Raw genomic sequence first — 27,998 nt, 5'->3', positions numbered from 1 at the left:
TGAAGGCGTCCTTCAAAGCTTGGAACGCCTGTTGTTCGGGGGCGTTCCACTGGAAACGAGTCTTCTTCTGCAGGAGCCGGGTGAGGGGGGCTGTCAAGGCAGCAAAGCCAGGGATGAATGTCCGATAGTAGTTGGCAAATCCAAGAAGTCGCTGAACATCCTTCACGCGACGCGGGGGTTGCCAACTCTGCAACGACTCAACTTTACTTGGATCCATGGCGATGCCCTCAGGAGAAATGCGGTGGCCCAAGAAATCAATGGTCACCTGGTAGAACTGGCACTTCTCCAACTTGGCAAACAGCCGATGTTTCCGGAGGCGCTGCAGGACCTGACGGAGATGCTGATGATGCACTTCACGCGACGGGGAGTAAATCAGGATGTCGTCCAGGTAAATCACAACAAACTGGTCCAACAGATCCCGAAAGATGTCGTTCATAAAATGCTGAAACACAGCGGGGGCGTTGGTCAGGCCAAACGGCATCACCGTGTACTCGAAATGTCCATAGCGAGTACCAAACGCCGTCTTCCACTCATCACCCGGCCGAACCCTGACGAGGTTGTAAGCTCCACGCAGGTCCAGTTTCGTGAAGATCTTAGCCTCCCGGAGTCGGTCCAAGAGCTCGGGGATGAGGGGCAGCGGGTAGCGGTTACGCACTGTGATGGCATTGAGTTTCCGGTAGTCACAGCAAAGCCGTAACTCGCCCGACTTCTTTTTGACGAAGAGCACGGGCGCAGACACTGGCGAGGACGAGGGCCGGATGAATCCACGAGCCAAGTTCTTTGTCAGGAAGTCCCGCAATGCAGCCAACTCGGGCTCCGACATGGAGTACAAACGCCCCACTGGGAGAGGCGCATCAGGGACTAGGTCAACGGAGCAGTCGTAGGGCCTGTGCGGGGGTAATTGGTCCGCCTCTGACTCGCTGAACACGTCAGCAAAGTCGGACAGTACGGGAGGCAAGGAAACCCCTGAGGAACCCTCCACCTGGCCGGCACAGATATGGCGGGTGTGGTCCACGCACTGCAAACTTGGGAAGGTGACCAAGTTCTGAGACCAATAGATCTGTGGATCATGCGCCCGGAGCCACGCCAGTCCCAAGACCACGGGGAAGTGCAGATCCGAAGTGACGTAAAACTGAATGGCCTCCACATGGGTACTGATGGCCATACACACGGGTTGCGTGGCGGCCGTGATAGGCCCGGACAGGAGCACTCGACCATCGATGGTCTCCACAAGCATGGGCGGATCCACCGGACACTGGGGAACAGCCCATTTGGCCACAAAGGCCGAATCCATAAAGTTAGTGGTAGCCCCAGAGTCAATTAAGGCATGGACCGGAATCCCCTCTGGCTTGCCAGGAAGGATCAGTCGTGCCTCCAAAATCAAATGCCGTGGAGGTTCACAGGCACCGTCGGAACGGCGTCGCTCGGCGTGATCGTTGTGGGTCGCCCGATCTTTCACACCGTCTAGATCGGGCTCGGGCCGTTTCCCGATAGCAAAGCAGGGGACTTTCTCGGGGCAGGCTTGGTCACTGACGCCCGCTGACGCTTCTTCGGGCAAGAAGCAGCCAAATGTCCAGGGTCCCCACAGTAAAAACACAACCCCTCCGTTCGTCGTCTGTCCATTTCCGTCACCGATAGACGGGACCTGGCGGCACCCAGCTCCATTGGCTCCTCCCTCTGGACTGGGGGCTCACGCACAACAGGGGCGGCAGGGGTCTGTGGGGTGGCACGGCGACTCTTACGCTGCTGCAGCCGGGCATCGATCCGCAGACAAAGATGGATCAGCCCATTCAGGTCTGAGGGAATGTCCACGCGGGCCAGCTCATCCAACATCTCCTCTGACAAGCCATCCTGAAAGGCATCCACGAGCGCAGCCTCATTCCAGGCGGAATCCTGGCTAAGCAGCCGGAAATCGCTGATATAGGCCTGTAGGGGGCGCAGACCCTGCCTCAAAGCTTTCAGACGTCGGGTGGCGGTCTGCGCCTTAATCGGGTCCTCGTACATGAGGCGCATATGGTCACAAAACCCCCCAAAGTTATCCAACAAAGGGCTAGGCTGTGCCAACAGAGGCGTGCCCCAACGAGCTGCATCTCCCGACAGAAGGCTCAACACGAATCCCACCTTATCTCGGTCAGTGGGGAAATCAGCTGCTCTCACGCTGATATAAAGCTGGCATTGTCCCAGGAAGGCAGGAAACAGTTCTGGTTTACCAGCAAATTTATCCGGCATAGCTATCTGACATTTCCTCCTGGGTGGGGGGGCAGCATGTACCTGAGCCTGCAGTTGTGCCACCTGAGTGGCCAGCAAGGTGAGTTGCTGGTTGAGCTGGGCATTCTCGGCAAGAAGCTGCTCCATCGTAGTATTAAGGGGTGGGTGGCTGAAAGCAAACTGTTCTGAACCAGCCCTCTTCTCGTAACCCCTAATTAAAAGAAGAGTCTGGAAAGCGTCCAAGGCTAAAAGGCTTCTGCCAAGATTTAATTACGCAGTTAACAAAAACACAAGAGCTTGTCTTCTCAAGCGGGAAAGTTGCTTTCAGCAACCAGCCCCTCCCCAAACACTTCTTTTATAGAGAGCTCAGGGCGTGGTCTCCCTGTGCCTCCTCCCGAGGAGTCCCATAGTCTTTCTTTGTTTGTCCCTGCTCGTCTGCCTCCTGCGTCGGGCGTCCTTGAACAGGGCCAGCTGTGGGTCATCATCCTCCGCACTCTCGGGCTCACACAGCTGAGAAGAGGTCCCCGGCTGAGGACTCTGCAAAGCCTCCAAATCATCATCATCAGCCGGTTCGTTTCCCTCCTCCCCCACATCTGAGTCCTCCGATACATCGGACCCGGCTGTCGGACCCACAGGCTGGCCCTGAGTCACAACAGGTCTTTGCTACTATATTCTAAGATGTTTCAGCATCTAGATAAAAATTTACAGCTGAATTATACAGTAGGTGAAGCTATGCTGTCCTGCTCACTCACACACACATAATAGTGGTTTAGTTGGTTTATTAATATTCCCCAGCAATTCCCTTCACCAAAAACCCAGAAGTGTCCCAATTAAGCCCAGCCTAAAGCAGACCAATGCTTGTCCACAGAGCAATGGTCAATAAGTCCACAAGGCTCTTGAAAGTTTCCCAAACAAGATAACCCCACCAGGCAAAATTAAATCCACAATACAAGAGGGTTCACAAGGCAAGAAAAGTCCAGAATTCACAAAGCACAATCCAAGTCAAGACACAGTCAATTCAAAGCAAGGCAGGGATCACAATGACCAGGAAACATACTATTCCCAGTATCATCTCCACTTGTTGGCTGTGCTAAATACTCAGCTTCTGGTTCAGCTCATCAAGGCAGCCTCCTCATGAATAATCAGGCTGACCTTTGCTGCTCTTGTTTTTTCTCTGCCCTACATGTTCTCGGATCAGGTGCAGAAAGCAGTTCCTCTTCCTCATCACTGACCCACTGCAGCTGCATGTTTTCCTCACCTGAAGCTTCAGGGATGTCTTGATGCAGCTGTACTTCAGCCAAATCCCTCTGAGATGGCTGCTCAGAGCCATTGACCAACTCCCCTCCTGATGTGCTGGGAACTGGTTCATCCTCTCCAGACTGGCACCTGGAAAGGTATCTGGGGAAGTGTCCAGGGGATCCATCATACTAGCTCTGTTAGGATGTTGCATTAATTCAAACCTAGGTTGGATTTAGTCAGTACTATATTTTTGTGAGTTATAGAATTGTGTTTGTTTGAAAATATATTCCTGAATGTTCAGTTCATCATCAGGAATCTTGCATATATTATATTATTTGCACATTTATATAACAGTATTCAGAGGGATATGGATTACAAGAGAAAAAAAGTTAAAATACAGAACAGGGACTCTAAATGTGCTAGAAGTGTATTTCCACTTCTAGTCTAGCTGTCCCAGCTTAGGTATTGGTGGCTGAATCATTGGCAACTTTGACCTTGAGTTGATGATAACAAATATCAAGGCTACTTCTAATAAGGAGCCCATAGTGGCACAGTGGTTAGAATGCAGTATTGTGGGTAAACTCTGCCCACATCCTGAAGTTTGATCCTGTTAGGCCTCAAGGTTGACTCAGTCTTCCATCATTCTGAGATCAGTAAAATGAAGACCCGGTTCACTGGAGGCAATATGTTGGCATTGTGAACTGCCCAGAGAGTGCTGTAAAGCAATATGGGGTGGTATATAAGTCTATGTACTATAGCTATTACTATTGCTAATAAGCCCTAAGTCACTCATGACTTGATTGTAGATGAGTAGATGGACCTGGTATATGTCACGTTTCATCTAGACCTGGCTGGGTGATGGTAGTGATGTTACCCACGTGGAGATTTTCCTCCTGTAGATTTTAGATCCTTTAGCAACCTCAACTCCAAGGCTAAGAGGGAGGGAGAATAATGATTTTGAAAGACATCTTACTGTTATGGCCTTGTCTGAATTTTGTGAATTAGAGGCTGAAGACATAAACCTGAAAGAGGAACAGCCTGAAGAGTCAGAAGGCAATCAGACACCAGTAGCCACTCCAGGAGACATTGAGCACAAGAAAACTGATTCCAATAATGATGGACCTGATCCTCTGACAGGGCATCCTAGCCCAAACATTAGCTATGAAGGGCTGAGCAAAGGTATTCAGCATTCCTCTCTGAAAAGATGGGAAAGCAATATGTATTAACAACTCTAACTTCAGATCTGTATTTCTATCATTCTTGCATCTGGACTGTCAACTTGACATTTGGGCAGGCTTGTGAAGTTCTGTGGTGCTTGAACCCTGGAGATTTTGCAAACAATCTCCTATTCTGCTTTTCTCCTGCTGTTGACTCAGATTTCAAGGCAAATCATAGTGGTCTGGCTGATTGATTACCAGCTGTTATCAGAAAGTTTGTGGTCCAGTAATAAAGCCAAACTTGGAATTGCCTAGCTATCTGTTTTCAGTCGATTGACAGAGTACACTGATATAGGACTAGGCTGGCCCTGTTCTTGAGGTGACAGAGTGTGCCTGTGTATTAAATTGGGCTGATGTGGTAAACTGGAAATCCTTGAACACAGTCCATCATGCTGTCTGGTAAGGTCACTATCTAGATTACTAGATCTTATCACCAGATTGTTGGCATTCCTTTACGTCTTGCTGCTGAGTGACTTCAGTCCTCATGACTGGGATCTAGGAAGGATCAGAAGTTCATGGTCTCCATGAATATTCTCTCAAATATTCTTGGACTCAACCTTTGCTGCAGTCATTTTGATCCAGAGGAGACTGATTGCTACCACCTTAACAGGTCTCCATGAGATGGTTTAATTAGATGGACAGATTTGCTTCTGATAAAACACTTCCTAATGTACCCATAGGGATGCGGTGGCTCAGTGGGTTAGGACACTGAGCTTGTCGATCAGAAGGTTGGCAGTTTGGCGGTTTGAATCCCAAGTGCCGCGTAACAGAGTGAGCGCCTGTTACTTGTCCCAGCTTCTGCCAACCTAGCAGTTCAAAAGCACGTAAAAATGCAAGTAGAAAAATAGGGACCACTACGGTGGGAAGGTAACAGCATTCCGTGTGCCTTTGGCGTCTAGTCATGCTGGCCACATGACCACGGAGACGTCCTCGGACAAGCGCTGGCTCTTTGGCTTTGAAACGGAGATGAGCACCAGCCCCTAGAGTTGGAAACGACTAGCATGCATGTGCGGGGGAACCTTTACCTTTACCTTTTTAATGTACCCATGTTACACTCATAAGGCTTTGTATGCATAACTCATGAGTGTAATTGATTTGGACCCAGAAATCTATTGGCAGACAGTACATTGGCTTCAGGAAAGGTGTCATCTTTCAGTGTTGAGACTGACCCATGATTAGCCTCACCATAGCATTGTGGACCAGTTGTAGATTCTGAATCAGCTCCAAAGTCTCCCTAACGTAGAGCATGTAAGACTAATACAGTCTGATGGTGACTGTAACAATTACCAGAACACTAGCAAACCAGGGCAAGGCCTCCCTGGCTGTGGCTTCTATTACTATTTAAGCAGTAGCTGTGAATCCAGGATGATCCCCAATTTCTTCCAGGGGAGTACAAACCCATCGGAGTGGTTAGCAGGTCTGGATGTTTATTGCAGGATTTAGTGGGAGTTTTCAGACCCTGAAAAAGTCCAGTCACCATTTCAAGCTTTTCACGGCATCTCTAGTTCAGCTTAGGGTAGCAAGATACATTGTACTGATTGTACAGTAGCTCACCCATATCAGTGGGTGGCCTTTCTTGGCACACTCATATAAATATTAAATAGCATGGTGGGAAGCACTGCTCTGAGATATCCCGTTCTGGAATAACCTTAATTATGGAAGTGGCTTCAAATACTGTTTCCCCATAATTATAAACTGAAATTGTCCACTCAGGAGCAAGAACCAAGAGCAATTCCTCCAACTCCTAACCACTGCAGATGGTCAAGGGTGAAGCCCTAGGTGAAGATACTGAGGGCCACTAAAAGGTCAAAAAGAATGAGGAGGAATAAATGTTCCCTGTCCAAGTCCCAATAAAGGTAATAAACCTTTGTTTGTTGGTTTATCACATTCTGGAAGCACCCATCCCCCTCACAGATAACAACTAATGCTATTTTTATCCTATGATTTTATCTGGATCCTGATTGGCAAGAATCCAGATTTCCTATGGGAATTTGATGCTCAAAAGGGGAGATTAGGCGGAAATTATGGAAAATCATTGGATTCAAGGGGGCTTCTTCAAAAGGGAGCCTACAACCACCTCCTTTAAAGTAGACAGCTTTATTCTCTCCTTAAGTATGCATACCCTGCCTGACTGCCTGGAAGACATGGATTTAAACTACAATTAGCTAAGAACCTATTCACTTTCTTGAGTACAAAAAGCTCAGAAGATAAAACCAAGATAACCAATGCACCGGACACCTTGGTTATTCCAATGTGGAATATCTCAGCCTCACTCACCACACTAGATCCTGTCCAACTGGCATCCAACTCTATTCTGTTCAGCAGCTCACTGATAACATTTCTCAGATTCACCAATCTTGATTATGTTGTGGAAAACATCTGAAATAATGGCTGGGAAAACCTCTTGACTTAGTATGTGGGATTCCTTTTGGTCATGAATTCTGATGCAGTATAAATATTGTACCTGCTTCATGGTTCTGCCATTTGTGGGCTAGAACCATGTCATTCCAGTTCTCTGGAGAGCTACAGAGAGTATGACTGGCTAAATCAGAAGCAAATCACTGCAGGAAAGTGTAATGCCAAGATGTGAATTATATATCGATCATTTTCAGTCCATATTGAAGTCCAAGCTTGGAATGGAATAGCATTAGTTGCTGTGATCAGGTTGATCATTTTTGTCATATGGCCTGAGTGAAAAGAGAATAGCAACTAATGCTATTTCTATCCCAAGCCTGGCCTTAAACATGGACTGAAAATTATCACTATAATTCACATCTTCTATATCATACTGATGAGAAGTCCAGCATTCATTTCCAAACTGGATTGAGACTGCCCCACCTTCACAAAAGATAAGCTTCCTCTCCCTTACTTGAAAAAAGTGCAAGAAAATTAACCATTATTTTGCCGTTTTTAAATTGCCTACCTAGATGTCTCATAAATGCAATCTGCATAGATTAGCTAGATTGCTTCATATCCACCAACATCCCAGGTATTGGCTAAGATTTTCGATTACACAAGGGAAGAACCAGTGGAAATTCATCCTGAACCATGGAAACTTTGGGATAGATATTCCTTCTTAGCATAGTCTATTTCATTGGTGGAGGAAATACTATGTATATCACCTGAGCTTTTGATGGAAAAGCAGGTTATAAAGCAAAGTAACAAAGGGGAATTGTTTGTGTAGAACATGTACCCAAGTACAGCATGATAGAATCATTCTCCATTGCAGTATTCCCACAAACTGTGTTAGAGGAGATATTTGTGGTTGATCTGTCTTCAACACTGATGCAAGTGTCATCTTTTACTACCACTATATTCCAGTCCTAAAACCCCTACTCTTTAATAGGCCAGGTTATGATCTATTTGCCTGTGAAATGGATAAAAGTGTGCAAACTGATTCTAGGGCTAGGTTCACACGTGAGAGATCCTGGATCTACACCCTAATTCATAACTGAACCTTGTTCATAGAGACAACATTAAACTTTATGTAGGACAAACAATCCCATGAGAAGCACCCCAGAGCATTTGTTTGCTTGCATAGGAGTTTCCAAGTATTAGTCTGGAACTTATTTGAGCTGTCCTTCAGAGATTTTTTTTTCATTTTGATTCATTGTCTTGAAAGACAGTTTCCTTCCCCTTTTTCTTTTAAATTCCAAAATTACCATATTCTCTCTTAGAATCAAATCAAGAACATACTATTTCTTGGTCTAGAAAAGGGGTCTATAATATAAGAAAGAGGGACGCGGTGGCTCAGTGGGTTAGGACGCTGAGCTTGTCGATCAGAAGGTCGGCAGTTTGGCGGGTCGAATCCCGAGTGCCGCGTAGCAGAGTGAGCGCCTGTTACTCGTCCCAGCTTCTGCCAACCTAGCAGTTCGAAAGCACGTAAAAATGCAAGTAGAAAAATAGGGACCACTACGGTGGGAAGGTAACAGCATTCCGTGTGCCTTTGGCGTCTAGTCATGCCGGCCACATGACCACGGAGACGTCCTCGGACAAGCGCTGGCTCTTTGGCTTTGAAACGGAGATGAGCACCGGCCCCTAGAGTCGGAAACGACTAGCACGCATGTGCGGGGGAACCTTTACCTTTACCTTTAATATAAGAAAAGATCAGTGAACATGATTTTTTTGATCTTTAAATTGAATGGACTTTGGGATTATTCCATCTCCTTGATTCAGTAAATATTAACAGCGGTTTCACACATTTTTTTTCCAAATTTGCAGGAACTAAATAAATAAAAATAAGCCATTATATTGTTTATATTTGAAGCAATTTATATATCTGATTGGCTTATTTATATCTGAAGCAAATCTAGTGGTACAGCAAATTGCTAGAGTTGCTTTGAATATATTAAATTTATCAATTCCTTTTTAAATAAAATCATTAAATTGTTAAAATACACATTCATTTGGATAAGTCACATCTAAAGCCTTAAAGAACTGACTCTTCTCTCAAGCACTGGGATATGGTAAAATCAGAGCTGGAAGATAGGGTGTTGGTTGCATTGAAAGAGATAGATTGTGCTACCAGATTTTTGTTTCTGCTTTTATTTTGTGTGCAGTTTTTTTTTTCATTGGTTTATTATGTTTGGGTTAATATATCTGTTGTGAACCACTTAGAGTTTATTTCCTTCATTTATTTTTAGCCCATTTAAAACATTTGCGTAGCTGCCCATCTTCAAATTGAATTCTGGGTGGCTCACGCGATGTGCAGTTGTAAGAGCTGTGGTTCTAATATGGGTGGCCATACAAGTATTAAATGAATGAATGTGTAATATATGCATATATTTATTCCAGAAGTGGGGATTTTGTAGTCCTCACATAATTTCATGTGATCCTCAGTTTAATTTCAGCCTTCTGTACAAGTTCAAACCTCTGGTGAGACTTGCATATCCTTTTTTTTGTACTGGGATATCAAAGAAAATTGATATTTTGAACATATTTTTTACTCTGACCCCACCCTTGTGGTCCCTGAGGAAATATGGCAATTGGTAGGAAAAATAGCCCACTCATGGTTTCTTTCACTAAGAGGTGCTCTTCTGAAATGTCCTTGCTTGTCTACTACATGAATAATTTGCAGCATCAAATTACCATCCAAAGATTATTATTGCCTTACCCCGAGTATTGATGTAATGCATAACATTCTGGTAATAGTCAACGACTTTGCAGATTTTCAGCCAAAAGTGTTTTCTAATTCTGGAAAATGCCAGAGATTGAACTGGGACCTTTTGCATGCAAAACATAAGACACTGAGCTATGGTCTTCCTCATTCTTTTAGTCATTATCTTCCTTTTAGCAATTCCAAAAATAGCAGAAGAATAAACAGAATTCAATAAACTTTTAAAAAATATATCCAATAATCAAATGCAACTGGATTTTGCTGTCTGTTGACTAAAAGCTATATGCGGTTGCATTTTATTATCAAATACAATTTTGTACTCATTTTCCTAGTTTTTAGCTAGCATAAGAACAAGTAATGAACACAGAGACTATTTTTAATTTTATTATTCAATAAAATATGAATTATCTAATAATGCATAGACAAATATTTGTTCCGTTCCTAATTTCTAGTATACTGATTGCTCAGAAAGAAAATGTAAATCATATGAACACAGTTTCAAACAGCATATTTTGATTTCATAAAGTATTTTAATGATAGTATTTTAAAAAGATTTGCTAAATTAAAATAAAAGATTCTAGTCAACCCAGTTTTTGGGTTGTGATTCTTTCAACAAAGGGAAGAGGATGAACATAACAGAGATCAAGGCAGTTGCCTTGCATTTCACTATAGGGAACATCTTATATTCTTCTAACATTCATATTTCTGAAGCTTACTGTGTGACATTAGCTACTGAAAATGTGAGCCATTTGACAATACATTCCAGTTGAATTTGTTAATAATTATTTTAAGTATTTTTATAAGATTTTATTCCTTTAATTGTTTCCTTTTATTGTTAGTCTTTTTCTGTGCTCACATGATGGAAAGATGGGATGTAAACTGACTAAATAATAACACATTTCCAGAAATGAAGTACCGTAGTTTCCGGTGTATAAGACGACTTTTTAACCCATGAAAATCTTCTCAAAAGTCAGGGGTTGTCTTATAAGCCGGGTGCTGAAACTTTAGGGACAGGGCTGGCTGGAAAACCTGGAGCGGATCTTCCATTTAGTCTGCACAGGGAAAGCGGGACCAATTTGAGAAGAAGCTGCAGTCTGTGATTTTTTACAGGCTGGGGTCTGGGCGTCTTTCCTTCTAAAGTTGAAGAGCAGCTGTAGTCTATCCCAACTTGAAAGGCAGGTGGGGAATGCCGCAGCCAGAGCAGCTGCTTAGCTCTAAGGACACATTTGACTCAGGAACTGGGCAGGCTGGCTGGAAAGCCTGGAGCAGATCTCCCATTTGGTCTTTTTTTTTTAATCCCATTTATATCCCGCCCTTCTCCGAAGACTCAGGGCGGCTTACAATTTAAAGCACAAATCAATGTGCTTAGAATAGCCTTCATTCTATGTATATGCCTGCTTATTAGAGCTTTCACACACCCCCAAGCAGCATTATTACAAAGTCAGCTTATTGCTCCCAACAATCTGGGTCCAAGGGTCCAATAGGACTAACCTATTTCTTAGGTAATATACGAAGCCCTTGGAATAAGTTGGAATTGACTGTGTCCTAAAAAAAACCAAAAGTAAAAGCCATTCCACCTACCCATAAAACATTTTAAAAGCCAAATTGCTCCAGACACAGTAATTCTGCAATTGGAATGTTCAATGTTGTTTTAATGAAATGAAAGGAGAAAGGGATGATGGATTAGGATAGCAAATATCTAGTTTTTGTTCCATTTTCTACAATTCAGATTAAGTGTAGAAAGCAGTTGCTCTTAGGCTCTGGAGGGAGGAGGCTCCCAAACTTGAAAACTACTGCCTTCCTGCTTCAAATTATTTTTTGCACTTTATCTTAATTTCTGAAGCATAAGAAGACATTGGGAAACTGCACTGATAGACTTTCCCCTTACTTGTAGTTTATTCTAAGGAACAACTGGTAGTCCACTGGGCATTATTAGTATATATTCTGCCTGCGCATAAGAGTTGCACTCAAAACCCACTGAAATGAATTAAGTAAGTCCAGCAGTTTAAAATTAATTCAGAATAAAGTTGGAAGGCATTGTCTTGGGGTAGGCACAGAGAAGTCATCCACCATAGCTGATCATCAGTCATGTCAGCCTGGCAATGTAAGTTTAATTTAACATAGCACAATTGTATTTCACAGCATGACTGCAGTTGCATCTGTTGCTCCTTTTTATTATATATGGTAAATGCAGAAGTAATTTGATTAAGAACATGGTTAAATTAATTTCACTGCAATCGTGTATGTTTCATTTGGAGAGTTACTGGTATTAAATGTGCCCAATTCTTAAGATGTCATATCAAATGTCATATTTTCTAGCGGAGAATTAGATTCAAAAGCTAGGATCAAAGTCAAGGTCACATTTCACAAAGCAGTCTACTAAGAGGATTTGCTGTGGTTACTTTTTATATCTTGTAATTATGAGAGACATAGATGGTACTGAAAAACGATGTGGTTTGCAGTTTCAGAGGATAGGCACCATCCCTCCTGGACACCATCAGTTGTGGCTGATGCATGTGATTTTATTTTTTAAATGGAACCAAAGCAGAAATGTATCTGAAACTGCAGACAACATCATTCGTGTCTGTGTGTGTGTGTGTGTGTGTGTGTGTGTGTGTGTGTGTGTGTGTGTGTGTGTTTGTGTGTGTGTGTGTGTGTGTGTGTATTGTCTCAAAAAGGCAGGAGGAAAGAGAAAGGATTGTTTGGTAGGCCCTAGACCAACATGCAGTCAGTAAATTGCAGCTGTGTCATAGGTTGGGGATAATAATAGCTCAACAAACCTTACTAAACCTTAGTAACTATTACTGACCTATTGACCAAATTGCCAAAAGTAATAGATCCAGCTAGGTAAGTATTCTTGGTTTGTTCAGAGCACCCTCCTAGATTGATCTCTCCCGCAGCCTTATCAATGGATTCCTTTTTATCCACAGTTGTCACAACTTACTAGGATACTAATATTTTGTCAAGGGGAATGTAAAATAAAATTAAGAGAAGAACTGGTAGCAGAGGGACATAGTTGCCAATGGTTCCCTATTTACAATTATTAGAAAAAAAATGAAATAGACAAAAGAATGTGCGGTTTTGAACATTGTATGACTGAGTTTCAAATAGAATTGTGTACAAATGATGAACATGCAATTGCTAAAGTGTATACATTCTTATCAAGAACTGAAATAGAAGAAAAATATGTGAAAGAATGTTTAATAAAATGAGCTAAAGTTTTTGGTTGTAATACAGGATACAGATGGAACAGTGGAAAAATATGTGGCTGAAAGAATTGAAATTTACACTGCTATAATCTTAAAGAGAGTTTTTATAAACTGATGCACTGTTGGTGTACAGGTAATCCTTGACATACGATTGGTTGTTTAGTAACAGTTCAAAGTTATGACTGACCCAAAAAAGAGCACTTATGACCTGGATTCAAAGTATTGATGGTTGTGTCCCCTCCACAGTCATGTGATCAAACTTCAAACACTCTGCAACATGGCCACGTTTATGGCTGTTTGCAGTGTCCTGCAGTCATGTAACTGGGTTTTACATCTGTTTTGCCGAAAACTGGCACTTCTTATTTTTTGGCTAAACCATGCCTATAGTGTACAAATGGTACACTTAATGACTAGGGTGTTCACTTAATGACTGCTGCAGCCATTTTACAGCCACCACATTCACTTAATCCTCACCACAAAAAGGGTCATAACATTGGCCAACCCGTTTTATGACCATTACAACATACGATCATAAGGAGCAGACTCCATTATGGTTGTACGTTGAGGAGTACCCATATGACACCAGAGTTACGCTGTGTGGATATATAAAAATGCTAGAGAATTCTGCGGATTCAAATACATACACTGCTTCAGAGGATTTAAAAGACTAACATACAATTAATCAGAAGTTTTTGTTTTGGGATTGATAGACAAATAGTTGGAAAAAAGTTGAATTTTGTTTTTGTGCCTGATAACTTAAGCAAGATTATTATATGCACAAAGATGGAAATATTTGGCAGTACCCACAATGGAAGAATAGTTGGTGAAGCAATAAAAGTTACAGAGATGGCTAAATTGACTTCTTTGATTATATCTATTTCTATTGCTGAATGGAAACTCCTTATAGACTTTTGCTTTAGTCAGAAAAAATGAAGTTATGTTTTATAAGGGAAAGATTGTAGAAAAATGAGAGTTATATTGTAACCATAGAGTAAGAGGTAAATTTTTAATTATACTTATAAAAGGAAAATTGGAAGCTTCTTTTCTGTAACTTTTTTTCTAGTTTTCTTCTACTTTTCCCCGCTTTCTCACACCATTAGCTTTCTCTGTGATTTCCTTACTTTTCTTTTTTCACTCTTTATATTATAAATTTAAATGTATATATTTTAAATATAAATAAAAGGTTTTCCCAGTCTACATCTGGCAACCCACTTAATTTAAGACAGTTGTTTGATGCTGGAGTAATCATCCTACCTGTGGCTGCTTTTAAAATGTGAGCTTGAAATCCCATTAACTTTGCATGGGAAGAGATAAGTCACATTGTCCCTCTTGATGTGATCCCAGCTATTAAAGTCAAATGCTTGTACTAAGCAAGGAACAACACTAAGTGGCCTTTTAAGACATACAGTACAATTCACAGATTGTGAAAGGAGCTAATCTTTGTGCTGGCAGCAGTTTTTAAGTTGATCCAATTCCTTGGTGTGTTCCGAATTCTCCCAAGAGCTATGATTACAGCTCATTTTGATATGAGTCTTTGGAGAATTACTTATCTTTTCCAGAATCTTACTTTACTTTTTAATTTTATTTTGTAGGAATTGTTCGTGGCCAGACATGCCCATGAATGTGGAGGAATCTAGGCAGGTGAGCTATGAATTGCTAATGAAACAATTATTTGTGTGACATGTCATATACCAAAAGGTCATGAGCTGCATTTTCAATATTTTTTATATGTTTTCTTTTCTTTACGCTCTGATCCTGCCTTCTCCTTTGGAGTAGTTCCTTGGTAGCTCTTGCTTACAGGAGGCATCCCTACCGTTGTTTTCCATTAGCCACCAACCTTTGCAAGAAAGATGGCTTTCACATCTAGTGAGAGATAAAACAAAAAGCAAAATAATTAATGTGCCACCTCCTAGCTAAACAGCAGCAAGATGCGTGGCTAGATGAATTAACTCTTCATGCCCATCTCTTTCAAGCGATAATCTCACAAGAAATAAATGAAACCAAATGTGTTTTAAAAAAAACAACGGGAAAAGAAAATTTAAAAGTAATTTTTTACATTTTGAAATACAAATATTAAATTTTGAAGAGAAATTACACAGCTGTTCAGATTATGTGGGAAGAGCACATCGATTAAAAAAGAAAGTGCAACAGGCAATGTAATACTCCGAATAGACCATAAGTTGGTAGACAACTGCTACAAATAGGATTTATCCATCCCACAGTCCCAGTAAAGAGATACTCTGAAATAGTGCCAAGAAAAGTCCAGGGATCTGTCCAGGCAGTCACCAGGACTCAACACTGACTCAAAGGCTAAATAAATAAATAAATAAATCCATGCTTATAATATGAGTCAAGGCTGATCTTAAAACTTACTTTCATAATTTTTAGACAGGGTTAATGAATCTTAAACTTATCACAAAAGCAATGAATAGAATGAAGGCTACTGCTAAGCTTGTAAGCCGCCCTGAGTCTTCGGAGAAGGGCGGGATATAAATGGAATTAAAAAAAAAATGGACACAGATTAAAAACGTAATATAAATTCCTCATTAGATGTGCTAACTATTTATACAGAAATAAAATATTCATTTAATAGTTGCCCCCACTGCTTTTCTATTTATCTGGACTTGTCCATAGATTCCTGGAGATGCCAGCCATGTATGAAATGGAACATCCCACTTGTTTCCCAGCGTCTTTCCAGAAACTTATAGCTCATTTTAAAAGAGACAAAACTGTTTGTTTTTTTTAATCTTCAGGAAAGGGAGAGGTTGGGGAAATCTGTGTGTGATATTGCATCTCTTTCTCATGAGAATGGATTCTGCTATCTGACTGCAAGGATATATACAGTATTGAGAAAGTCTGAGTCCTGTCAGTTGGCAAGAGAATCACACCCATGATGGCCTATGCAAGTTATTCACTAATGGAACCAGAAAAACCACATATCTACCCTCATGCCTCTAGAGTCATTTCCAACTTTTACGAATTTGTATTTTTAAAAAGAAAGATATGTATGTTGCTCTGAAATGGAGAAACAAATGGATTTTCATATTTATAAGGTTTATAAATATTCATGGGAGAATTGAAAGATACCAACCATATCATCATTTGATTTACTAGATTAGCATCTAAACTCATGAGGAAGCTGGGCTTGCTGTGGTGGCAAATTTGTGATGTGACTCTTGGATTTGCATTGGAGGATGGTTATGTCTGGAAACACAAAATTTCTTTGAGAAAGAATAATCTTACCAGGAATCTACTAATCCATTAAATGGGCTTCACTTAGCCCAATTCATAAATAGACTATTTTACATTGAAATATCTGTCCAATATCAAATAATCCTAGGACAAGATATAATCCCTATAGATACAAAAACAACTGAAGGGAAAAAACTATAAAAAATCAAGCTATAACTAAGACTCCAGAACTTGTCAGAACTCACCTTGAATGAAATCACTCTTGGCACCAGCTTAAGTGCCAGCATGAAGAAAGACCTCAATTACACCCAAAAGATGAGAAAACCCCCTCTTACATATACAGATAGGATGTATTCTCAGTGAAAGGATACCTTATAGGAATAAGCACCATTTGTAGATTTTGATAGCTGGGCAGACAAACAGTTTAGTAGGAGAGCTGTTCTGCCAAGCATCTTGCCCCATGTGATTTGGCAGACAAATATCTTGGCAATCTTATTTAGTCAAGATATTTGTCTGCCAATCTAAAGAAATTGATCTTTATTTTACATAGTGGTAACTATAGTATTAATATTAATTAATTTTAAAATGGCCATTTCTCCATTGTCTCTTTTCTGACATGTACTCCAATAATTTTGATTAAAAGAAAGTTCTGGGTTTAGCTGTCCAAATAGTAGATTTCTCCATACATTTTGTCTTTATTGTGTCTTTTACAATCTTTCAGCCTCACAGGTAAACCAAACAGGAAACATGACGAGATGAGCTAATTCTACTTTATTGAAAAGCTACATTAACAGCACATTGCAGGTCTGAAAATACAGGTCTCTCACCATTTCTATTACTGCCTAATAAGTTGGAGCATGTCCTTTCTAAGTTTCATTTTCTGTGCATTACTAAGCTGTGGTCCTCTCCTACTTTTATTTTATTTAGTTATTTATAAAACACATTTATATGACTGCCCAACTTACACAGGATGACTCTGGGTAGCTTATACCCTCCCGATTGTTTCCTAGGCAGCATCTCTTCTCATCTTGCAAGGTCATTCTCACATTCCATTAGATAATCAGTTACTTCCTCTGTTACTGAATTTGCTATTCTTATGTTTGAGATATAACTTTTAATCTCCTACAGTCTTCTTTCTTGTGATAAACTTCAAACAAAACCGAACAGCCAGGTGGTTTGCTGAATGGGAGAAACCCAGCAAAATTGTAATGGGCCGATGACAGTGAAACTTGCACATTGATGCTCTTTTGACCTCACTCGATCATCAGACTGATTTGATCTTCTTTTGTCATTCATTTTTATCCTATATATATATCCTCTTAGGATGGATTGGCAGTTTGACAGGGACTGTCTGATTGACAATTAAAAACAAAAGGTCAAAGTAGGGCAGATAATTTAAAGAAAGAAAAAGAAAGGCTAAAAGCTAGATCAAATGGGTGTAATATGGGTCTAACCTTTTTAATCATTATGAGCATATTTGTACTGTTGAGAACATGTAATTCTAGAGAAATTAGCTAATCAGAAAATGCCCATTTACCAAAAGGTAAAGGTGAGGATACATCTCATCACATGTCTCATCAGCTCCAGGATGACTTTTGTATTCTCAACTGAGCTTTGAAGAGGACAAATCTGCCAAACAAAATTGTGGATTTGTGCTATCCACTATTTTTTATTTTTCAAGAATGCTGTAGAACACATATTGGGCATTCTTTAAAATGCAGTTCTGTCCACTGCAATTTTGTTCTTCTTTAAAAAGAAAAAGAAAAGAGCCTTGTTCTGGGGCAAGGAATGTGGAAAAGGGAAAAGTCTGCAGAGATACTGAGATCTGTAGATATCACCTTAAAGGTCTTATTTAAAATACTCCAAGCTGGAAACAGTTCGCTCAATTTTCTCAAACTTGAACTTTACAGTTCAAATACAGCAGAGTTATCATGTCAGTTTAAAAAAGATTAGAAACCTTCTCTGTAAGAATTTTCACATTCTGGCCATAAGTCTAATATCTAGCACATAGCTGTGTTAATTAAACTGCTTCAGGAAGTTGAGTGCCACAATTAATGTGGGGTCTGGATTGCATCTTAATTGTATCATGTAAGCTGAATGATAATACAGCAAATGATTTGTGGAAAGTGATAATTATATGTTACTCTTGTCCAGCTCTCAACTTTTAAAAGGACTATGAAAAAATGTTTCTTTTTTTTTTGCTATGTGCCTTTGTTTGACTAGGTGGAAACAGAGTTGGGAGTCTCACTAAGGCAAAAGCCAGAGTTGTCTTCATATTTCACAGCAGGCCAGATGTTATCTACAAAAAGTGTTTCAGGGAATGAGCTACCTGGCCTCCTTCCTTACATTCTAAGAACGCTGCAGTTTTTCCTATGTCACCTTGTGGACAATCCAAATCTGACTTTCATTTTTCCTCTCTTCCCTCCCACCTTTGGAGCTATACCTATAAACTAGCATTTCTCAATCTTGGCAGCTTGAAGATGTATGGACTTCAACTCCCCGAATTCTCTAGCCAGCCGTGCCTATCGCCAACATGAAAGGCTGTCCCTGAAGCCACCCCCAGGTAGATCTTTTTTTTATTTAGTAAGAAGGGATAGAAAGCAATATTCCTGAGTCTTTTCCCACAGAGAGAAATGACCTATTTTTCTTTTCCAAGCATTCAACGGGTCTCTCTTTCTAAACAGAGCAAATCCTCTAATCTTCAATTAGAAGCTGATTTTAAAAAATGAGAGGTTGCCTTCTGCCCATCCACATGTTCAACACTCAGCCTTTTCTTGGTGGAATTAGAAATGTGAGATAAGGGAAAGGAGACGGTAGACCAGGTAGGATCTTGGCATTTCCAAATGTTCTCCAGGAAATGCTAACGGAAAAGGGCAGTGACCTCGGTCAAAGCAAGTTGTACCTAGTGTCCTGGTTACTTATTTAAGGTGTGTATGTGTGTGTGTGGGGGGGGGATGGGAGCAAGAATGGAGAAGATTGTTTCTTGATTAACTTCACTGAGAAATAGAAGATTTGAAGATGGCTAGCCAGTTTCGTATAGTGATTAAGGAATCAGACTAGAAATCAGGGGAACTCTGAATTCTAGTCCCACCTTAGGCACGAAGCCAACTGGACCTTGGCCCAGTCACTTTCTCTCATCTCTAGGGAGAATCTTGTCAAGAAACCTGCAAGGACTTTTTCAGGCAGTCTTTCAGGCATGACTGAATGGAGGGGGGTGGGAGGTAAGGTGATGATAGGTACCGTAGTAGCAAGACGCTATCAGAGAAGAGAACCCTAATGAGCAGAAAAGAACCCTAATTAAGGAGAAAGTTTGTCTTGGTAAAATCTACATATACATTCTCTTGCATTTATACTATTCCAAGTTTCCTAATACCAAAGCAGAACAGATCCTGTTGGTAAAGTTGTTCTGCAAGTTCTGTTTTTGGAGGACCAAATCGCTAATACTCCAATTGCATCCTTTCCCTTAAAGCAGTGGATCCAGGCATAATGATTCATGGATTAATTAGCTCTTGTTTAGATTATTTTAACACACTCACAGATAGTGGGGTTTTTTTATGTCTTTGAATCATTGTTGTCTCCTGGTAACTGGTTGGAATAGTCCTGCCATTTTCTTGGCAAGATTTCAAAGTGGCTTGCCACTATTTGCTTCCTGGGACTGAGAGACAGAGTGACAGGGCCAAGGCCACCCAGCTGGCTTAATGTCTAGGGTTGGACTAGAACTCACCATCTCCCAGTTCTTAATTCAGTATCTTAATTACTATATCCAAATGACTCTTACATACATAATTTGGATATCTAAAGTGACTCCTTCAGCAATTTGCATTTTTCATCAAAGGACCTGTGATATATCCCCTCACACAAAAAGTATAAGTTGATTTGTATGTGAGACACAGTTATTTTGTCTTCCTTTTGTAGTAGGAGCTAGGTGGAAGGTTTTGTGCAGAAGATTGGGTTGGTACCAGTTGACTGTTTAATAGGCAATAAAATCTGCAATATTTTGCTGTGCTTTCACACTGGTTACAAAGAAGGTTCCATGTCTTTTTAAATTTTGCTTCAGGTTATTCCATTACTGTAATCTTATTTTAAACTACATATTGCTGTGGAGCTTTGATAAGTAAAAAAATATTTTGATCATATTCTACGACAGCCTTCTTCGACACAGAACTCTCTAGACGTGTTGGGCTACCTAAGCCCATAATTCCAATTAGCAGAGCCTTTGGTATTTTCCCCATCTTCATTTTAGTTCATATTTTGTATTTTTTGTATTATATAGATCATTTCTTCCAACTGAACATGCATGTTTTCAGGAAGAGTTTTGCAATAATTGTACAGCTAACTGCTGAACAGAGAAAAAAGAACCTTACTGGTGGAGTAGAACAGCATGCCGCGGCTTGTCCTGAATGTCATAAAAGTCACCTTTTGGCACAGCTGGGCATGAAGATATAGACACTGCCTCCTCCACTATTACTTTTAAATATGCTCTTACCTACTTTATTCCCAGGTCAGCAAAAATTCTTTTATGACTTCATCGATGACAACTTCACAAGACTCAAAAAGGCTGAGTAAGATCCAGCCTAGGGAGCAGGGGATAATGTGCCACATTCAGGAGGCCTAAAGTTGGATACTGGCCTGAAAATGTCTCATTCTGGGGGTTGACTTTTTTTTTTGTTACTACTATAGAACAGGCAACGGCAGAATGCCAACAGCATTGTCTTCATCTCACATGGAGAACCCTTTGATACCAAGTAGGTACTAGCACTGCTTTTCTATTGAAGCCTGCCCCACAGATGTAACAAATGTTCTTCCCCTGATGTAAAACATAGAGGCTCTAGCACAACTGACAAAAATAAATACAAAAGTGAATATTTTAATTCAGCAGGTCATTAAGCTTGTCTTCCTGGCCCCATTCATCTTATTTCTTCCCAGCAGCCTTGCTCTGTCTCATCTTCCTAGAAGGACAGGTTTCCCTGGGGGATGGAAACCCTGTTTTCTCTCAGAAGTGTCTGACATAAAATACAAGCCTATTTGGGCAAAACATTTCAGCCCTGTTCTTTACTGTAAAAGCTTTCCAAAGTGGTTTTCCAAAATGAATTTTAAAAAAATCCTCGCTCTGAAATTTGTAATCTGAGAGATGCAAAAAAGAAAAAGAATTGCAAGAAAGGAAGAAAACAGTAAACATGGACCTAGCAACTCCTACAAAATCCTAATAAAACCACTGGGATGTAAACAGTCCAGGTAGAGCATTGGTCCCTCAGCAGTGCTGATGCTGTGACCTTCACTCCCCCCCCTCTTCCTCTCTCTCTCTCTCTCCCTCTCTCTCTCTCTCTCTGCAGCCTGATGAAAGGTCACAGCAGGTCATTGATGGTTGGATAGTCCTTGGCTTCCACAGATAGAGTTAGTTGGTAGGATCCAGTGGCTAGAGGGCTGGATTGGAACTAAGAAGACCACCCCAGCTGGCATCAACAATATGGTATTTTTCACTGTACCGTAGAATGTCTTCTACATATGATTCCCTTTCAGGGTAGGCATCAACAGGTACAGACACTGCCACTTTGACCATCAATAGCAGAGCATTATACATTTCAGTGTTACTGAAGGGTTCTCTAAATATTTTTGTTTGGACTTAATACAAAGTCTTGATTTGAGCAAGAACACAGTAAGGTCAAGTATGTTGGACCTGAAATGAATCTTTGCACTGTATCTATATATGTGTGTATGAGTTTGGGTTGGAGTTGAGGATAGTAGCTGATGAACATAGGCATAGATGGGAGGGATTTAATTTGGTTGAAACTGATCTAAATCCACTGACATCTTGGATCCTAGCCATCACGTCCCTCCCTTGAGACAGAGGATCCATAATAAGCTGTCCCACATCAAGGACCTCTTTCAGAAAGAGTGGACGGCAGAACACTGCTATTCTTATAAACTGATTCATGGATGGAAAGACTTGAGAAGCATGGATGGACACCTTTGGGATGCGGTAGGGAAGCCAAAGACTTTCTCGGTGGCCTTTTCTACCTCCGCCGAACTGGAGAAGAATCCACAGTTGTCCAAGACAAATCTACTCATATTTGTTTTTAAGCGCCCACGAACTTTTTGTCTGCGATTTTAATCTTTGATAGAAAAATGTGTAAAGTTATTGGGCCAGGAAGGGTAGAATAGGAAGGTAGCTGAATAAGCAGAGTGTGCAACTTTAAAACTTCGGAGCCCTGAGACAGAAAATGGTAATTTCTGATTCATGGACCCTCAACAGTCCAAAAAGGCATCCCCTTTTAGGGGAAATTTACCTTCTGAACAGGATGTGCATTTTATTATTAAGATTCCATGTTTCCACCAGGCCATCTACAAAGCAGACAGTATCACTGCTGCCAAGTGCTTACTGGTAGTCCTTGACTTACAACAGTTCATTTAGTGACCAACATTATAATGGTATTGAAAAAGTGACTTATAACACTTTTTCATACTTACAACTGTTGCAGCATCATGATGGTCACACGATCAAAATTCAGACACTTGTCAACTGACTCATATTTATGATGGTTGCAGTGTGATCACCTTTGGCAACCTTCTGACAAGCAAAGTCAATGGGGAAGCCACATTCACTTAATAACCGGATTTCAACCGGGTTTCTAACTTAACAACTGCTGTGATGCACTTAACCACTGTGTCAAGAAAGTTCGTAAAATGGAGCAAAACTCACTTAACAAAGTCTCACTTAGCAACGGATATGTTGGGCTTAATTGTGGTTGTAAGTCGAGAACTTCTGTAGTATGTTTTGTTTCTTCAGTGTCATTTGCTGCAAATTCTTCCTCTTTATTCTTGATATCAGATCAATTTAAACATTATATTAGAATAAGAATTTGAAAAATGGGAGAGGAAATATGAGTATTTAAGGGCAAAGGGTGAGCAAAAATGGACCTCATTTATCTAGCCAAATTATCATATATATACTTCTCCCAGAAGAACAAAGCTGAAGCCACCAGCCTGAGGATGACAGATGAGATTTTGTCAAAACGTTGCCCTGATACCTCCAATTCTATGTGGGGAAAAACCCAAATGACCAAAGATCTACATACAAACACCCGCAAAAACCTCAGAAAACAAATATATATATACACATACATACATACGTACATACATACATACACACACACACACACACACTGACCCATTATTTTTTGTTGCCCTCTCTTACTAAACTGTATAATACTTATGTCATTTTCACTACTTTTTTATTCTTTGGTATTTCACCTGTCTTTCTTTCATTTCCAGTCCTCTGTTAAGCTTTCTATTTGGATTAGAGCTGTACAAAACTCTTGGCTAAGCAGTCTGATTAATCAATATGTTAAACCTTAACATGGCTTGTTTAGTTTTGGGCTTATGTGTTGTATGAGCCCAAACACTATTATTATATATCCTGCAGAGAGGATAAAAGTCTCTAAACTGCAGACTGGTAATGCATTAAATTATATTTTGGTTCTAAATGTAAACTAAACATTTGGCTATGGAACTGGAGCAGGCATATCTGAGTGTTGGTGCTTCCTTAACTTAAAACATACATTTTTTAGGGTTGTGTATCTACTGTGGGAGCCCTGTTTCTAGGGATATCTCTAGCATCCATAACTGTTCAGAAGTCCTTTTGAGGTTTTAGACCTCATCTCTAAATTTAAACCTAAAGTAGGTACTCCTCCCATTTTCTAATTTTTGCCAGGTGCCTCCAGTTTTTATTCTATTTTTTAGCCAGTGATTTTAGGATCTGGACACCTTTTGGCGACCTATTGCATGATACATGTTGTATATATATACATCAAGATCTGGCTTTGGTAACATTAATGGTTTTATCTCCCGGGGGTGTGTTTTCTTGCAGAGTTCCTGCTGGGGACTGTGTGCAAAGATGGCAGCTGCAGAACCTTTGACTGCTTTCTCCCGTTGGTACCTCTATGCCATTCATGGCTACTTCTGCGAGGTGATGTTCACAGCTGCTTGGGAGTTTGTGGTCAACTTCAACTGGAAGTTCCCAGGTGTCACCAGTGTATGGGCACTCTTCATCTATGGGACGTCCATCCTCATTGTAGAAAAGATGTATCTGTACCTGAAGGATAAGTGTAACATACTAATACGCTGCCTGATTTACACTCTATGGACGTATCTTTGGGAGTTCACCACTGGCTTCATTCTACGCCAGTTTAATGCCTGCCCATGGGACTATTCACAGTTTGACTTGAACTTCATGGGCCTCATAACCCTGGAGTATGCCATCCCATGGTTCTGTGCAGCATTTATCATGGAACAACTAGTCATCAGGAACACCCTGCGTTTGCGTTTTGATGAGAATGCTGAACCAGGTGTACCCACATCTGTTGCAACTTTGGCCAATGGTCATGTGAAAACTAACTGAATTGTACTTTAGACTACGCTAAGACTAAGCAGTCGCTCCTGCCCCTTCATCAGAGACTTGGGATGATGGCCTCAACAGCAAAACTCCTGTTTCCTTTACCATAAACAAACCTCCTGGGTTTGGAGGTGTGCATGAAAAAGTGGAATCAGTAGGTTTTCTATGAATGTTATTCTTTCTTTCTCTTAGTTCCTTTTTTTTAAAAAAAAAACCCACAATCCTGCAAGTATCATTGTCAACTACCTGTTGACTAGATAGTTTGACTTGCAACTTACTCTGAAAACAATTCTGTGATCAATACTTTATTATATCTGGGTTAGAAAAAAACAAAAGGCTGGCCCAATTGTTCAAATAACATTAGTAAATAGCCACAGATATCCCCAGTTGACTTAGGATTGGCTTATATTCTATTCAGGTGCTTGCTTGCAACCAATACCTCCCATGGGGCCTGAGATGCTGCAGATTCAAGGAAAAATCAATTCCTGTTGAAACAGCCCAACAAAGTGGCAGACTACTGTGGAGATAGAACTTGCCCTGTTGTGTACTTTCCTTAAGGCTTTTTTAAGTTGCACCACAGTGTATAGTATTATGGTGCTGGACATCCTGCTGAATTTCTATAAAAATATTACTTTTTGAATCATCTATTCTGATGCTTACTAGAGTGTTTCCCACTCTCATGTACCTATTTTTTAAATAAAGAACTATTTTGCTGGATAAAGTCAATCATTGCTGTACAACCTGCATTACAGACATGTAGGCAAAAAAAGTAGGAGAAAAATGGCTAAAGTCATCTCTACCTCCTCCTCCTCACACCTTCTGGTGGAACTCAACAGGAGGGCTCCTTCAGAGCTGATTCTTGCTAACTTTCATTGCGACTGTTTACATCATCCAAATCTTCTCTGGCTTCCTCCATGGGGAATTTTCTAGTCTCATAAATCCAAGTGTCTATAAATATGGACTCCTGACATCACATTGAAATCTTTGTTTGATGCCTGGATTCATTGGGAGTGGAAATCCTGCAGGACAGACTCTTGAAAGGCCTGTGGTCAATCTTTTTTTGTATTGATCTTCTCTGCACTAGTGTTCTCAATGCACAAACGGTAGAATTAGTAGAGCAGCAATATCCCTTCATAAAGCTATTTATGAGCAACTGTTGATGTTTGCTGGGGAGGAACTTTGAAGGATCATCCTTCAAGATGGTTCAAGTGAGTGGAAAACAGCACAAAAGGGCTGCAGATATCCTGGAGTCAGGGACCAAAGTGATTGTCCCAAGAGAAATATGTGATATGCAGGGACAGCTAAAGAAGAAATAGCAATGAACAAGAAGGGGTTCTTTCTGGAAGCCATCCAAAGAATCTGTTCTTTAGGTTCATAGAATGAGAGAGAAATGAAAAAAAGGTAAGGGAGTCACTTGAACTAAATACATCCAATAGCTTTAAGAAGAAGATATGCTATCACTAAGCTTCTTGGACCAGAAAGAAATCCAGATATCATTTGCATAGAATGGAATGCCCTGAGATGGAATGGCACCAGCAACGGAATGGGCTTGTACTTTTGTGGTGGCACCACCTCTTTTCTTTAAAAATAAGACTGTCTTGCTGTTTGGTAGACAACTGTTAATTTTTAACTATCTGGCAGTTATTTTATTGTAGATCTACTCACCTGATAGGTTAGGACCACCATTTGAAGAACTCACTGCCCCCAGTTTGCACTGGCAGGGAACTTTGCTACTCATAGCCCTGATGGCAATAGATCTGGAAAGGTTGAGTTCTGTTCTAGGAACAACAAAGCGGGCAAGCTGCTACCCTGAGAAAATGTTATGTGGTCATGATTAAGAACGAAGGTAATATTAACTTGATTGGTATTTTCAGAGTGTGATTATTTTATTTCTTTACATTTCCCCACAGACCTGATATCCATTGCTGGTAGTGGATGAGCAGGAATATTAGCAGTGGAAGTATTCCCAGGTCTGCCCTACTGTATTTATTCTCCTGACACACTTAACAGGATTAAACTTTGTAATTTATATAAAAATTCTTATAATTCTTCCTTTTTTAGTTTTAATCGCTTCTGATCCAAACTATGTTTCAGGAAATGGAGGGACCATGCAGAGCAGAAACTTCTATTATTAGCCTTGCAATGATGGCTATTCAATAAGATAGTGGAGTGAATAATATTTATTTTATATTTAGCAGGAAATGGGCTACATTTGCACTTTCTGGTAACCATCATCTGTGAAGCCTTGGAAAAGGCTAGAGAACTTCAGTCTTGCCATTACTTGAAGATATGTATTCTTGGTACACTTGAAGTTTATGAAATCATGCTACAGGGGTTAGTAAGTTAATGATGATGTTATCCATTCATCATGTCGGACTCTTGCACTACAAGTGCACTAAATGAAGGTTAAAGATAGTAAAATTACTGACTACAAAGGATTTTTGTGCTGGTAATACCATTTCCCTGCATTTGACAATACTGTAATACAATTCCGTGTTCTTTAGGGATTGGAGACAATCTGATTCTAAAAGACCTGATGTTTCATAGTGGGTCAATAATTATGACATTCTGCAAATTTGTTGCATTTTCCTCTATTACATTAGCACCTTCTAAAACTTATTGGATGTCATTTTCTTTGGTACATTGTGCACAAGTATATCCATGCACAAATACAGAAAATGTGTATGACAGAATCTAGGCTGAGCTATCAATTGTTAATATTGTTGATGCAGAAATCTTCTTGAACCTGGTTGTGCTTGAGATGCATTGGATAAATCACCAGGTAGCATGTTTGGAGGTACCAGGTCAGGAAATATTGCCATTCAACATCCATCAGATAATTCATTGACTGGGTAAATTTCCTTTAATTCAATGCCAAATTATCTCCAGGTTATCTTATTAGCCAGGCTGTGTAGATCTCATTTCTGGTCTGGAGGAAATCAACTTACTAGCAGCCAGAGATTTTTCACTTTTAATTTATTTATGTTTCTTTTCCCCCCCCAATTCAAATGGATGTGGAGGTGGTGGGGAAGGAACTACTGATGTTTTATTACTGGATTATTAATGACAGTTATATTATTGATAATAGTCACCAAAAGGCAGTGGAGGATACACTGGCACTTGAAATGCATAATAATGAAATAACTCAGTTAAACCTTTGCTTGTATGTGTATCCTCCTCCATAAATTAAAATTGCCTGTTTGAATTCACCAGCAATAAAAAAAACTTGTGTTTTGTTTGTTTTGCCCTCTGTCACTTATAAAATGCCTTATGATTTAAACTGTGAAAAATTGAGATGGACAGAGAATGTCTGTAGGTGATGAATTTCTTATGCACACCCCAAATCCAAAAGCAATCCATCTTTTAAAAGGATCGAGAACCCAACAGTCTTGGATATTTAGCATCCATATTTTGTTATTCAGCCG

The 27,998-nt window shown here is 40.4% G+C and overlaps 1 protein-coding gene across 3 annotated transcripts in view; it reads left to right on the top strand.

The window, feature by feature from the left end:
• The window catches only part of TMEM229B (transmembrane protein 229B), a 55,006-nt gene extending 27,226 nt beyond the window's left edge, over positions 1–27,780 (top strand). Inside the window, exons 2-3 of one of the 3 annotated variants that reach the window (XM_081329842.1) lie at positions 14,582–14,630; positions 24,049–27,780. In XM_081329842.1, coding sequence (XP_081185968.1) covers positions 14,582–14,630; positions 24,049–24,579 — 580 coding nt within the window. In that variant the 3' untranslated portion in view covers positions 24,580–27,780. Of the gene's footprint in view, positions 1–14,581; positions 14,631–18,665; positions 18,745–21,010; positions 21,652–24,048 lie in introns of those variants that run through there. The other 2 variants (XM_081329844.1, XM_081329843.1) reach the window with 2 other exon arrangements.
• The last annotated feature ends 218 nt before the right edge of the window (positions 27,781–27,998 follow it).

Source organism: Vipera berus (genome assembly GCF_964194415.1).
Source record: "Vipera berus genome assembly, chromosome: 1".
Taxonomy (NCBI): domain Eukaryota; kingdom Metazoa; phylum Chordata; class Lepidosauria; order Squamata; family Viperidae; genus Vipera; species Vipera berus.
Note: the sequence above shows the minus strand (reverse complement) of the source record. Positions and strands in the feature narration are given on the sequence as shown.